General features: G+C 36.6%; 1 protein-coding gene across 1 annotated transcript in view; it reads left to right on the forward strand.

The window, feature by feature from the left end:
* Positions 1 to 695: 695 nt before the first annotated feature.
* The window catches only part of LOC150098704 (BSD domain-containing protein 1-like), a 103,744-nt gene continuing 89,015 nt past the window's right edge, over positions 696 to 15,424 (forward strand). The window contains exons 1-2 of the mRNA XM_090405154.1: positions 696 to 801; positions 13,791 to 13,842. Of these exons, the coding sequence (XP_090261280.1) occupies positions 782 to 801; positions 13,791 to 13,842 (72 nt within the window). The 5' untranslated portion in view covers positions 696 to 781. The remainder of the gene's footprint in view (positions 802 to 13,790; positions 13,843 to 15,424) is intronic.

Raw genomic sequence — 15,424 nt, forward strand, 5'->3', positions numbered from 1 at the left:
TTGAACTGCCCACTCAATCTCCAAAAGTTAGATAGGGCTAAAATGGCCTCGCCTACTCCCCGTATATGGAAATAAAAAGTCGTTAGCTGATTTGATATATATTGCTTTTCCTTTTAGAGAAAGATGTTGGAAGTTTTTTTTCCGCTTGGTTAGACTATAATAAATTTAGCTTAATCCTTTATCCAAGTGTAAGCAAACAAAGTTTGTGCCTGAAGTAGAGTAATTTAATAATAAGGTGAGCCAGCTTTTGGCAACTCGTATAGGTAAATATGACTTCTCCATTGTTTCTTCCTTAGTATCACCACTTCTGGGTCTGGTCCCCACTTACGAGACCTGAATAAAGGTCGAAACTGGTCTGGGTAGTGGCCCTTCCCTTAATGCATAGCTTTAAGGGAAGGGCCACTACCACTACCAAAACATATCCTTGCGGACATGTGTCCGCAAGGATATGTTTTGCATTATGAGAGATACTAAGACAAGTAGTGATTAGAGCTTGGGCCACCTTTACCACGAGTTGCCTCAGTCCTGAAGATACTTCAGGCGCAAACTTTGTTTGCTTACACTTGGATAAAGGATTAAACTAAATTTTTTATTGCTTTTCTTTCCTTCCTTCTTCCCTATCTCAATATTATGTTATTGTACATAATTACGTAATATTTGAGAGTTTAAATAGCAATTGCCCTCTATCGGACACATAATGAAGTAGACAAGTTTGTTTCCGTTTGCCTGTTGATGGTTAAGTCGATGGAGTGGTTTTAATTTTGTTTGTGTGGTGGATGTTATGGCTGGTGTAAAATCCAGGTATGTCAATCCGAGAAATGTAAATACTCATACAGTAGGAGCTGCACATAAATTAAAGAAACTGGCCTTTGCCACGTTGGTATGCCTTGAGAATAAAACGTTTCTACTTCATGCACGTACAGTACAAACAAGGAAACATATGAAAACCTTATCAGATAACATGAAAATGACTGCCATACATTCGTTTTACTTAAATGCAGGCCTTGTGTACTTTTCTGTTTTTATCAAAAGGACAAACTGATTATTGGCAGAGTAGAAGGTATTATTTGCTACTTCAAATAATACCTTCATATTAATAATAATATATCAAATCAACAGACAAATATGTCTTGTGTAGATCGCAGTTGAAATCCACTAGAACCCAACCTTTCAGTTAGGGAACACGCGTAAATATGACGTTTTCCCTCCCTACGAACTTTCGGTTCCTCTCCCCGCACGTTACAAGTTAAAAAGTATGGAAACAGTTTATTGCTGTTGTTTAGATTCCTCTGTGGAGTCCTCGGATGTGTAGTCGGTAGCCCGCACTAGCTCATAAATGCCAGTTATATTTCTTACACTAATTCATTGTCCATGCACTCACTACCATGGCTGCAGAAATGCCAGTTATATTTTCTTCTTTCATTCATTCATTATCTATATGCTCGCAAATACACGGCAGAAAAATCCACACCTCACTCACTTGTCAGCCACACTTCTGTTAACTTTCTAGGATCATCTCTTATTTTTACACACACACAGTTTTTCCCCATTCCATTACAAATAGTGGACAGAGTTAAAATGTCCATTTTATTGTATGCAAAATGTTGACAATTTCTTTGATACAAGGAAATCATCAGTGTACTTTTTTTCTTTAATACTGCTTTTGCACCATTCAGAATTTGTATTTTGCAGACAGGCTGTGAAATACAAATTCTATGCCTATCTACTGCATCTCCCATTAATCCTTTCACTACTGAGAATATAGAAGCTAGTCAAACTCTACCTGTAGGCTTATTCTTTTATAATTTTAATTAAAAGATCACTTGTAAAACTTTAGTTTTTTTTCAATTCAAAGTTAACCAGAATTGTGACAAATAAATTGTTTTATTGAAAATTTTGCTCAATATTTTTATACAGTATTGATCATGCTGTATCATCTTCATCATACCAAAATTTAGCAAGTATATTTTTTGAAATGGGGGCAAGAGTAGATACTTAGGACATCCAAAATTTGACACACACACACAAACATCTGCTCTTTATCTTCCCACCCTCCATACACTTTCAGTGTATGTGTATGGAAGATTTGATAAATTTTTCTTATGAGCCATTTAAAAATCTGCATATATATATTATGTTTTTCACCTTATTTATTATTATTATGGGCTACTCTGAGGAGTCCTTAGACACATCGAGGGAAGCCCTAAATTTTTGAATGTCAAAAACTATCTAACATTTGTGCAGTATCTATCATACTTTGCTTTGAACTCATTCACAGTCATGGCATCCACAACAGACTCTGGCAACCTATTCCACTCATTCAAAAACATTGTTCCAACACCTTGCTAACATACTCTTACTCAGTTTCATGGATGGCCCCTAGTTCTCCCACCACCAGACCTGTTCTGAAAGCTTTTCACTGAATTAATCTTGTAAAAATCCCTCAACCATATCACCCTCTTCCACCTATCAACCAGTTTCTGTAACCCACAAATCGTCAACCTGTTCTGGTAAGATTCATTCCATAGACTGCTACCATCTTGGTCACTCACCTCTGGATCTTCTCCTCCTCATCACCAAGAAACCTTGGCACCCAGATCTGCATCCAGTAGTCAAGATGAGGTCTTATCAAGGCTCAACAAAGAGGAGCAATAATCTGCTTGTCTCTTCTCATCAAAATATTCTTCAGTAACCAAGTAATGTGATGAGCTGCTTTAGCCACTTTTGCTGTGTGACCCCAGCTAGTAATCTTTTTACTCCAAAATACATAACATTACACTTTGCTACATTAAACTGACATCCATTCTTCTTTTCCCAGTCTGCCAATCTAGCCAAATCATTCTACAAAATTTTGACATCATGTGTTAACTGTTATCGGCAAATAACTGAACAGTTCCTCTCAGATCCTTTCCTATATTGTTAATGTACGCCACTTAAACAGTAGCGGTTCTAGAATAGACCCTTGCAACACACCACTAGTCACAGTCTTTTTGGACTCTACTCCTGAATATTGCAATTTACTTGGTACAGTGTTTGAGACTTTAGAAACATGAAAGTGGAACTTTCTGTATCAGTTCAAGTTCTAACAGAAATATTCAGCAAAACTAATCATGCCTGACCTGCCAGTTGCTTGTACTATTCTTATGGTATTCTATTACATAATTGGTTTTCATTATTGGGTGGTTGATCTATGTCTCTTTCTTGATGATATCATTCAGTTTTTATGATTTATGGTCAGCATGCACTCTTCTCATTATTTTTACTATCCATGGGAAGACCATGTGGCATATTGACTGGGAAGTTTCTTCTGCTATAGGCAAAAGTGCAGATATTTTCCTCCTGCAGATAGACAGAGAATCACTGAGATTAAGTGAATTATATTCATAATAGATGCCTTCACATGTCCACAAAATTCAAACATACTTAAAAATTGTCTCAGTAGAGATTTTTTAAATGTAAAAGTTTTCTTAAGAATACTCGAGATGTAATGATGCCATTTTTAAAGTGCTCAAGATAACTCGAGCTTAGCAGTGAAAAGATTAGCAATACTATCTGCATTCTTTTTCTGTAGATTAGAAACAAGCTTACAGTATTTCTCCATCTGGAGCATTCACAGTAGTCTTCTTTCATAGAAATAATATAAAGAATGCTTCTTTGGTCCTGTGACTCTTGTCATGGTAAGAACCATAGACCTGAGGAAGATGTACAGATTAATTTTTTGATTCATGTTGATCTTCCTTATCATTGTAGCTTGATTTTTAGTCAGTGAAAGCATACACCACTATCCCAAGTGATGCTGTACACTATTATTCATGAAGAACATTACTGGAAGCATTATGTAGAGTAGCACACAAAGAAGTAGAATTCAGTAACTGCTATCAGGTACTTTGAACTATCAAGTACTTTGCCAGTGTAGAACATTAAAGCATTGGTATGAAAAATAAACATTAGTATCTTTAAAACTTTCAATGAAAGCAGTAATTTTTTTTGTCATCCTTAATTTATCATATTTTTTATGAAAGATTTTTTTTAATTTTTAAATGCTTTTTAAGATATTTAAAATGTTTAGGTAGTGTGAATACAATCTGAAAATTCAAAATTTTTCTGAGATGTTTTGACTTATTTTTTATTATTGTTATTATTTATTAGATTATTTATTACTATTATCCACTCTGTGGAGTAAAGTGATTCATCAGTCCACATTTCAAACTGCACCTTAAATTCATTTACACTCAAGTAATATATTCTGCTCACTCTCCCCCCCCCCCCTTCCAAAGAGCCTGGTTTTCACTTCCTCCCAGGATGACCGTTTGTTCTTTTCATTTCTTATTTCTGTGAAAAATCTCTGCATTGATCCGGTGCAAACCCTTCACCAATGTGCATATTTCAGTATCATTCATCCCCCTCCTCCTCCTGTCTCTCAGATCCTGCAGATGGCATTCCTTAATATGTCCCTATACCTAGCATTTTGGAATCTAGCATAGCACTTTAAACATTCTCCTCTGGAATCTTTCCAAAATTTATTCCTTCTCAAAAAAAAGATGACCAAATTAAGTATTGAGATGGTGAATTATGTAGTGGAGTTGTGTGTGTGTATACACGTGTATGTCCTTCCACGATGAACCTTTGGAGGTGTCCCGTAATAACAGTAATAAAATTTCTAGCCATTTCTGGAGTATTTGCATATGGACAGAAAAAATGAATTTAATGAAACAAGTTGTCATTTTCAAAGGTTATATTGTTTCTATAAATGTATTATAACTTTGACACACCATTTTTGTACAGAAGTACCAACAGTGTTTTGAATATGTAAATTTGTTATGATGGTTCTCTGATTCAAAAAATGAGAGGAAATAGGTCTAGGAGCAGAGCATTGGATAGAGGAAAAGTAGGAGAGGTGCCATTGAAAGAAGAAGAATGAAGTGAGTAGTGAGGGAGTGTATGGAAATTCAATGATTTGGGGTGTGCAGAGTAGAGTATTAAAGGAGTACTTGCCTAGAGTGTGTGACCATGGCAAGTAAGTGAAGTGAAAATGTGGACAATGATGGTTGGTAAATATGGTCTAAGAGATAGTGTGAATTGTGTAGCAAACAATTTGAAATTGATGTTAGGGGATTGTACAGTCGAAATGTATGAGAGGGAGATAGTGGATGTGTTACTACAGTATAATGCAGAGTGGAGGAGAAGAGTAGTGATAATGAGGTGATAAGAGATGGATTGCACTTGAACACAGAAGGATGCAGGCATTTGGAGAGACATGTTTTCTGGTCAAATTTTGAGTGTGTTAAGGCAGAGAAAAATTAGAGTTGCAAGGGTGGAAGATAATAGGGATGGTTTCTAGTGGCTTGAGAAATGAGAAGTATATGTTATATTGCACAGCCAAGTGGAGTCTATGGACAGTAATAATAGCTGTGTGAATACTGACAGTGCACTGATTTTTCTAAATATAAATGCCAAGAGCATTAGGAATAAAGGGAATGAGTTTGTGTCATTGATTGACTCAATCCCTCTGAAGATTGTTGGTATCAGCAAAACTTAGTTGACAGGAGGAGTAGGATGTCTTGAATGGGATAGAAATCAAAATATATTTTGGCAGAATATGGTAGATTAATGGGGTGGTGGAGCGCTACTTATTGTAAGAGATAAACTGTGCCTCTCATGATGGAGGATCAGAGGGAAAATGACACTAATGGCTTTAAGAGTATATGATGTGTGTTAGAAGTGGATAGGACAAGATATTTAGTGAGATGTTTTGCTTGGACCAGAAGGTATAGATGGTGATGAGCAGGAAATGTTCGAGAAAATTAGTTTGGCAAGTGCAAACCAAGTGATAATTATGGGTGACTTTAACTATAGTAGTATAAACTGGGCAGAGGAAGCATATAAGGAAATTGAAAATTTTTGTAACACTTCTTGAGGGACCACTCTCTTAGGCAGCATATGGTGAAGGAAACATGAGGATCAAGAATTTCAGACTTGATCATAGCAGAGAATATGATAGTGACTGAATGTCATACTTGCCCTTGTTGATGAGAGTGACCATGTAGTCCAGACTTGGAGAATCAATAGGCATTCAAGAATGTGAAGGTGGAAGGAATTTATGTGGAATTATGAGGCAGGCACTATAATATACTGATACCAGCTTGCAGCAGTACAGTGGATGAAAATGTTTGAATTTGGTTCAGTAGTGCTTGGAAGATAGTATAGAAAAATTTATTAATAGCAGTGGAAGATTATTTACCTGAAGTGAAGAAGATAAAGCAAATTGGAGTAAAATGGATAACTGGGGATATCAAAAAGGAACTGCATGTGAAAAGAGGTTATGAAAGGCATATAAAGAGAGAGGTGGAGAATAGTTATATTGTAATTATTTGATTATTTATTTAATTTGTATTGTAGACTTGCGCCATTTGTAATAGCCTTTATTTTCTAGTTTCTCTTATCTTTAATGAATCCCCCCCCCTACATTGACATCGGTATCTGCTTGAGTTTAGGTTAAATTCTCTCAGAGATGGTAACCTCTATTCTATGCCTCAAGTATTCTAATCTTAAAACTCGCATCTGATACTATAACTTGAACTTAGTCTGCTTGTAATTCCACTTAACTTACTCCCCCCCCTCTGAACTTCATAAGGTAAACTCTTATATGTGCTAGTGCCATAAATTAAGGAAAAAACCTCTAGTTAAGGGCAATCCTCAATTTAGATTGCTGTTGCTCATGCTTATTAGTCCTTGAAAATTTTATATTAGTCAACGACTGTGCCATCAAGGATTATGTAAATTTTTTATTTTTTGCAAACATGAGAATTTTTCTGCTAAGCACATATAAGAACCATTTTGTTCATTCATCTCAAGCAACTCTGAATTGTACTTTACTTGGCTGTCACTTTACCTTAGTCACACAGGTCCGATTAGTTTTTGTGAGACAGTGCATTGGTTAACAAAGATCAGGCAAGCTACTTACAAAACATATTTATTTTAACTAAGACAAATATTTTACAAACAGCAATGGGCATATCACGTGCTTGAATCACAATTTATGAAGTAAAGCTAATCACTTGAGACATTAAACAAAGAAATCTCACACTCATCATAAGATGAGTTATTTATCATGTGAAAGGTCTTTATCCCGTAAAGCCTTTCATTCAAATTTTATTAAATTTAAGACAAATTATATGTAATACTTCCTTTGTGTTAGTTAACACAAGCAACATACCAACTTATACCATTCATTTATGCACATGCAGACTAACGCTCTGCTCTCTAACCTCTTTGCTATATGTTACAATTGATTAAACAGGACTAGCATCAATTATCTATACAAACAATCTTGGACAGTAACATAGAGCAATCTACTTACTAGCTCTCAGTATCTTGTAAAGTCCTAGAGTTTTCGAGGGTTATGGGTGAGTTCTGCTGGCTCCTTCCTCATTCTAGTGAGACAGCAATTGGGTACTATTCGACAGTTGTCGTCTTGCAATTTCTCTCTCTTTGAAAAGTAATATAGTTCTTCGGTGACGTTAGGGACTACTCCGGTTTCAGCATGGCAGCTGTTACTTTCGTCGGAGAACATCGTGGAAGGTTTTTTTGAATACGCCGGCGTCCTTCCCAAAATCTCCCAAGGGACTCCCCTACTCTCTTCTCCCAAGACTCCAGAAAAATGCGAAAAAAAAAAGACTTTTTTGCCTGCCAATCACAGCCTTTTATATCATTCGACGTCCCTTGTCTTACCATCCAAACTTCCCAGATTTTCTGGAAGTGCCCTGTGTCACCTACGCTTACTTTAGGTTTTGGCAGCAAAACTGCTATATTTCAGTGACCTTGGAGATTATACCTTCAGTATACTAATATAATCCTGTCTAATCCTTTTGGTTACATATATTTGTAGTTCTACATTCAGATATTTTCACAATATAATACAAAGTTTAATACATTAAAGCAGGTTATATATGACCTATGTAAAATCGATATAGGTGAAAAAAAATTTTCTTTATTTTACCATAAGAGATTTTACAATATGAAGAATATAAGGTTCTGGCTAGGAAGATTTCTCTCCTTATATTAAGGAGAGAAAAATTAGAATATGAAAGGAGACTAGTGCTGCAATTCAAGAATAATCCCAAGGAGTTCATGGGCTATGTTGCCACTAAAGTAAAAAATGATTGTAGGTGGATTGATTACTTTGCTGGTGGAGATGGTAGAGGGATGAAGGATTAGAAGTGAATGAAGAGGATGTATTCTGAATACTCTAGATAAAATTTTGCCACATTTTAAGGTAAGGGAATGTGCTAAAGAACTGACCCTGTCATTAACCTGGCTGTTTAATGAAAGTTTTGACTTTAATAAACAGCAGAGCAAGTTCCTGAGCAGCAGGAGGGTAAGATAATACCATTGCATAAGGTGGTGGTAGAATGGAGGTCTCAAACTATACCCCAGTTTATATTTCTTCTGTGGATATTAAAGAGTTGGAAAAAATTCATTCATATAAAAGGCAACCAAATTTAGTGGTAAGGCATGCACTGTCTTTTATATATATACAGGGTGTTCGGGATAAATTTGACATATTTATAATTAATTATATTTTTCCGTAAGTTACATGTATTAACACACACTTCTCTTCATTTAAAAGTTTGGACCCTTCTTCATTCATATACAAGATGTCAGAAAGGATGGATAGCTGGAACCCACCTGAATCATGGAAGAGAATAACTTGTATCATGATGATTCGTGCCCGCCATCAAAATAAGGATATTACGACTGCTGCCCAATGCTCCCTGAATACAGTAAAAACAATCAGGCATGAACTAGAGACTTGCAATGGTGACTACGAGGATGTAGCAAGAAGAAAGATCCCTAGCAGACGATCTGATTGCGTTCGTACAGCAGAATTCCTCGCAAATCTGCAGGAACAGGTGTTGAAGAACCCTGGCATTGGAATTTGGGCTTTGTTCGTGGAGTTGCTAACTGTAGTCAAGCCCTGGATAACAAGGGTAGCCAATGGTAGGCCGTATGTATGGCAGCAGGATTCGGCCCCTTGCCACACCTCTGGGAAAAGTCAAAAATGGTTGTCTGAAAATTTCTACGACTTCACCAGTCCAAATGTTTGGCCTCCAAACTCCCCAGACCTTAACCCCATGGATTATTTTGTATGGGGCGCAGTTGAAAAAGACACCAATCGCACTTCCAGTAATACAAAAGCCCAGTTAATGGATAAAATTAAAACAGTTTTTGCGGCCCTTCCCAGGGAGACTGTAGCATCAGCTTGTTCGAGGTTCCGAAGCAGAATTGAAGCTGTGATCGATGCTAATGGTGGTTATTTTGAGTAAATCTTGTTGATAGTATTGTAATTAACTCTGCCTGTAATGTTTTTTTGTCAATTCATTAAATTTAATAGATACAAAGAAGATTTTCTTTTTCCTTACGAAACTGTCAAATTTATCCCGAACACCCTGTATATATATATATATACAGGGTGTCCCAAAATTCACACAAGAAGTAATTTTGATAGAAAACACAGGTTTTTAATTAAAAATTGTAATTTCTTATTGATTCATAAAATATACAGTATAGGGTTATGCATGGAATAGCATATCGGGTAAATGGCCTCCACGGCTTTGCTGGCACATATGCACTCTTTTGTCGAAATTTTCCATGCCCGTTTTGCATAAATGTGGCTGAATTTCGTTGATACAGTGCTCAATTTCCTCCTTCAAGGCGTGGGTGGTCATGGGCTTGTTGGCATAAACCTTAAACTTCAAAAAACCTCAAAGAAAAAAGTCCAACGGCATTAATTCACATGATCTGGGCGGCCAATTCTGATCAACAAAATGGGAAATTACACGACCAGGAAATGACTCATGCAGTAATTGAATTGTTTCTCGGGCTGTATGGCATGTGGCACCGTCTTGTTGAAACCACATGTCGTCCACATCCATATCTTGCAATTTAGGCACAAAAAAACTGGATTATCATGTCGTGATAGCGAGCACCATTAACTGTTATTGCCTTACCAGCCGCATTTTCGAAGAAGAATGGACTGATGATGCCTCCACCCCAAAATCCGCACCAAAGAGTGACACGTTGTGGATGCATTTGTTTCTCAACAATCACTCGTGGATTTTCTGAACCCCAAATATGACAATTTTGTCGATTAACGAAGCCATCAAGATGAAAATGAGCCTCATCGCTGAAGATGATTTTGTTCGAAAAATAAGCATCCACTTGTTGTTGTTCTATAATCCATTCAACAAACTCTCTTCGCTGTGTGTGATCATTTTTAATAATCCTGAACTGTCAGCTGTCACACTGTCTTTTTTTTCTCGTTGGCAACACTTTACCGCACAAATGGCGCTAAATTTAAATCTTGTGTGAATTTTAGGACACCCTGTATATATATATTGTGGAGATATTTTATAAGGTCATGGCCGGTTTTATCATTAGGCGAACCTAGACAATTGCCTAGGGGTGCTAATGCTATATATATATACCGGGTGATTATAAAATAACGTCAAGTGTTCAGAGCCCTCTAGCGAGTAATGTATCGGATGAAACACACCAATATTTGGTAAACGTACACAGTGGAACATGGGGATTCAATTTAATGGGAAAAAAAATAGTACCAAAAGTCGCTAACAGGGGAAATTTTTGCACTGTTTACAGAGTAAAATACATTAATTTGCATTGTTGCGTTTCTTGTGAGCGATCATGCAATAAAAGGAAAAGCCTGTGAGATTTCTTATCATTCGTACGCGAACTGTTTTTCGATGCCTCTTACCTTACGTGAGCATGCTTTGTTAGTCAAACTCTATTATCAGCAGAACAACAATGCCAGTGCTTGTCTTCGTGATTTTCGGCATATGAAAAATTTACGAAAAGGACCGATTAGCGTAACAAACTTCCGAAAACTGATTCAGCGATTTGAAACTAGAACTGGAACTCTAGCAGTGCAGGTAGGCAGGGGACACAAACCAATCATTCACCAACAAGTTGCAGCTGCTATTGTGGAACAGGAGATGACGAATGTGCAGAGTACCAGCAGTGCACGAGCAATATCCCGGCAAACGGATATCGCATACACTACGGTGTGGAAAATCCTACATCAGATGTTGAAGTTTTACCCCTATAAAATCGGTCATGTTCAAGAATTGCGCCCTGGTGATGCGACCACACGAATCGACTTATCTTTGAAATTCTTAGCGCGCATGGAAGTGGATGATGCATGGCCGTGGCAGATTTTATGGAGTGACAAAGCACACTTTTATTTGAACAGCGATATTAACACACGCAACTGTCGCATTTGGGCTGCAACTAATCCGCACGTGTGTCTGCAGATGCCTATCCACTCACCCAAAGTCACAGTGTGGTGCGGATTTACGGCATCTTTTATCATCAGTCCATAATTTTACAAGGAAAATTATCAAAATTGACCAGTGACCTGTTCCGTCAATGCGAATATGCTACAGAACTTTGTGGTTCCACAACTGCAGCAAAGAGGATGTCTTGATTCGACCATCTTCATGCAGGATGGTGCACCACCCCACATCGGACTTCAGGTACAACTTGTTTTGTGACAACATTTCTCTGACAGAAGAATCATTAGTCGTGCATTTCCCACTCCATGGCCACTGAGATCGCCTGATCTCAATCCTTGTGACTTTTGTCTGTGGGGATTTCTTAAAAGCATTGTGTATCAAGGACATGTACCCAATATTCCAACTTTGAAAAATTGAATAACGTTACACGTGAGGCAAATCAATTTTGATATGTTGCGAGCCACTGTGGAAAATGTCGTGCACCGTATGCAGTTCCTGGAACATCAGAATGGTGGTCATATTGAACCTCATTTGTAATTAACAATTAACATCATGAAATTGATGTGTGCTGTCTCTCATTTGCCATTTAATCATTCATTAGTCACACCTACTAAAATTAATTTGGCAGCACCAAAATTTCTCTTGTTGGCGACTTTTGGTGCTATTTTTTTTTTTCGTTAAATCGAATCTCCATGTTCCACTGTGTACATCTACCGAATATTGGTGTGTTTCGTCCAATACATTACTCGCTAGAGGGCTCTGAACACTTGACGTTATTTTATAATCACCCAGTATATAGACTTATATATAAGACTATATAAGGACGCTAAGACTATATATAGAGAGACAGTGTATAGGGGCGCTTAAATTTTCTTTGCCTAGGGGCATCAGATCCCTCGAACCGGCCCTGTATTGGGTACCACATGACAAGTTGGCATTTAAGTTGCAGCATATGGGTTTGGATATCAGGTTAGTGGATTGGATTGGTAACTGGCTTCATATATCAGGGAGAAGAAAGGTCACAGGTAGGGTTTAACAGGAATCATTTCAATACTGGGAACTTTATTGTTTTAACCTTTATGTCAGTTTCACTGGTGTGCAGTGAGATATTCAGTTGTTAGCATATGATGTGAAGCTTGGGAGGAGTGGATATCAGTAATAGTGCTAATATGATCCTTTAGGAGAATTTGAATAAGTTGGATAGCTTGACAAATGAGTGTGGATGTTGTTTAATGCAACCTGATATAAGGTCTTGAATGAAATACACCTATTAGAAGCTGCATACTCTTGGTGGAACTAGAGGAATTGGAGAAGGCAAGAGATCTTGGATCATTAGAAATTTTAAGTTTAGAGAACATAGTGAAAAGGTGGAAGCTAATTCAGAAGACTAGACGAGATAAAAGGGAGGTGTTTCCATTGTATAAAGCCCTGATCAGACTGGTTGTAGGATTTAAAGGGGATCATCTAACCTTGAAGAGGGTACAGAGGCAGATAATAAAAATAATATCAGGCCTGTACAATGTTGGTTATGAAGATAGACTGAGGATAGATACATAAACTGCAAAGTTTGCATACAAGATGAAGGTATGATGCAATTGAGACATTTAGTTAAGAGGTATATTCCAGATTGACACTGGGGAGATTTTTTGTATGGTAGAACAAGGGAAAGTAACAAGGACAAGGGAACCATTCCTAGAAGTTGCAAAAAGTGGTGAGTAAGAAGGCAAAAAGTTTTTCCCCTATTTGTATGGAGGGTGTTGGACCATAATTGCATTGCTTGATTGGGCAGTAAGAATGCAGACATTGAATGACAAACTTTCTGTTGCCTAAAATGGGCTTCCTTCCCTCAATAAATTGGATGACTCCATAGAGGTCCTGAATAATAATAATAATAATAATTATTTAAGTTAAGGGATATTACATCCCATATTGTTTCTTAGCCGAATAAGAAACTCAAAGAGTTTCATGCCGAATATAGAAACTATATAAAGTTCGGCGATTCCAAGCATAAGTAAATACCTGGATAATGCAGCAACTGACCCTTGAAGGTAGTGCAAGCTGAGGCAACTCATAGAAAGGGTGGAGCAAGCTCCGATCACTATTCTTGATATTTACCCATAATGTGAACTTAACTCCTAGGATCTGTATTATTGTTCAACATTATGAGAGAAGGTCACTACCCAGACCGGTTTCGACCTTTTTTGAGGTCTCATCAGTGAGTAGGTAGACCTAGTTAATACCAAGTTTGTAGCGAACAGAACTTGCATTCCTTCTATGAGAAGGAATATAAGTTCATGTCGTCGAATTGAAGCCTTTGGCTCTTCATTATAATTAATAATAATTATTATTAACAGACCTCTGTGGAGTTATTTGAAATGTGTTTTATTAAAATGATTAAAAAAATACACATTCTTTTTTTTTCTCCCTTTTAAATATGTGGTGACTATTTGTGTATACATATATAGTTTGTATTTTTAGTGAAGACCAAGGATCATGGTGGAGTTCCTGGATCCAGTCAGCCAAAGAACAGGTATTCAGTTTAAAATTCTATTTTTTTATGATGACGATTATAAAACTGTTTGGTATGTATCCAAGTATAATTTATATTATACAATAATTTGCATATCATGAATGCTCTGAACTCATGTAGAAAAGTTGATTGAATTGCCTGCAGTTTGATGTATTTAACTCAAAGGTAAGCTACCTAAAAGGGGGGAAAAGTATGAAAACATGGTAATAAAAAGTGTTCTTCAGCATATTGTCTACTTCTTGGAATCAGTGTAATTAATGAATGCTATGAATTTTTTTTTTTTTTTTAATATTTACAAGTACTTTTTATAGGAACTCTCTTTGGGAAAATCAAAATAAGTTTCCCCTGTATAAAATTCATTGGAAAATTATTTACTGTATGTAAGATAAGTATTTTGATGTTCCATGAATTCTTAAGGTTCTTTTATTAAAAAAAATATTACTCTAAAAACTATTCTGTTTTCACTGAAAAATGAGAAATTAAACAAAATAATAAATATCCACCAGATTACTGTAACTCTAATTATGTTAAATAATTGTGGTATTTTGTTTATTTTTGACTGTGTTAAGTGGTGTTGTTTAGTCTTGACTATTATTATGTGATATTCTTTCATAAACATTCTTTGTTATGGCATTGATATCGACTGATATCAATGCGCAAGATTTAGTGTGATGTAACGTGTTTAATATATTCATTGCTGAGAGTAAATGGTTTGTGGTATGAAAGTGAGAATGGAGAGAATATTAGAGAAGAATGAATTGACTGATGTTATGGATATAAGGCAGGATTGTGGAAATGTTATGATGAATGATAGTGCATGAAATACGAATGAGAATTTGAAGGAAGTGGTTGAAAGTAATAATGTTGATGATGAGATGCCAGTGCAGAAAGAAATTGCATATTTATGCAGACTCCTTTGCACGACCAAATGTGAAGTCGAGTGACTGGAGAAATTAATGACGTGTGGTATAGAAGGACAGAGAATGAAAGAAAGAGAAAATGGGAAAAGCATAAAAGTGCAAGAAACTGGGAGAAAAGAGATAGTATTGTATGGGGATTTGATGGTAAGAGTTATACTTAATGAGAAAGTGATGAAAGCATGTTTTCCAGGTGTGAAGATAAAGGATGTTAGTGAAGCTTTAACAATTTGAAAGGAGAGAAGATATGAGAGAGTTGTTAGAAGAAGCAAAAATGAAGAGTAAGAAAGTAACGATTGTGAATCTGTTGCCTTGGTATGAGAAGACAGACTCACAATCGTTACTTTCTTACTTATTTGTCCATTCCATGGACAAATAAGTAAGAAAGTAACGTGCAGGAGGAATGATGTGAAGTGAATTTAATGGATATAGGGACCTGCATATATCTGATGGACTGCACTTAAATAGTTTTGGGATTAGGTGCTTGGAGAAAGTGTTGTTTAGTAAGAGTTTTGAATTGTAAAATCGGTGAAACTAGAGATATTGGGGGGGGGGGAAGCAATCAAGATATGTCTAGTCATTCCATGGACAAATAAGTGTAAGTGCAAGAATGACTGTGTGGAAATAGTCACCCCCTGTGATAAATATGAGTGCAGAAATGATTG

Source organism: Typopeltis vanoorti, chromosome 15, assembly GCF_054136105.1.
Source record: "Typopeltis vanoorti isolate ZY-2024b chromosome 15, IOZ_Tvanoo_1.0, whole genome shotgun sequence".
Classification (NCBI taxonomy): Eukaryota; Metazoa; Arthropoda; class Arachnida; order Uropygi; family Thelyphonidae; genus Typopeltis; species Typopeltis vanoorti.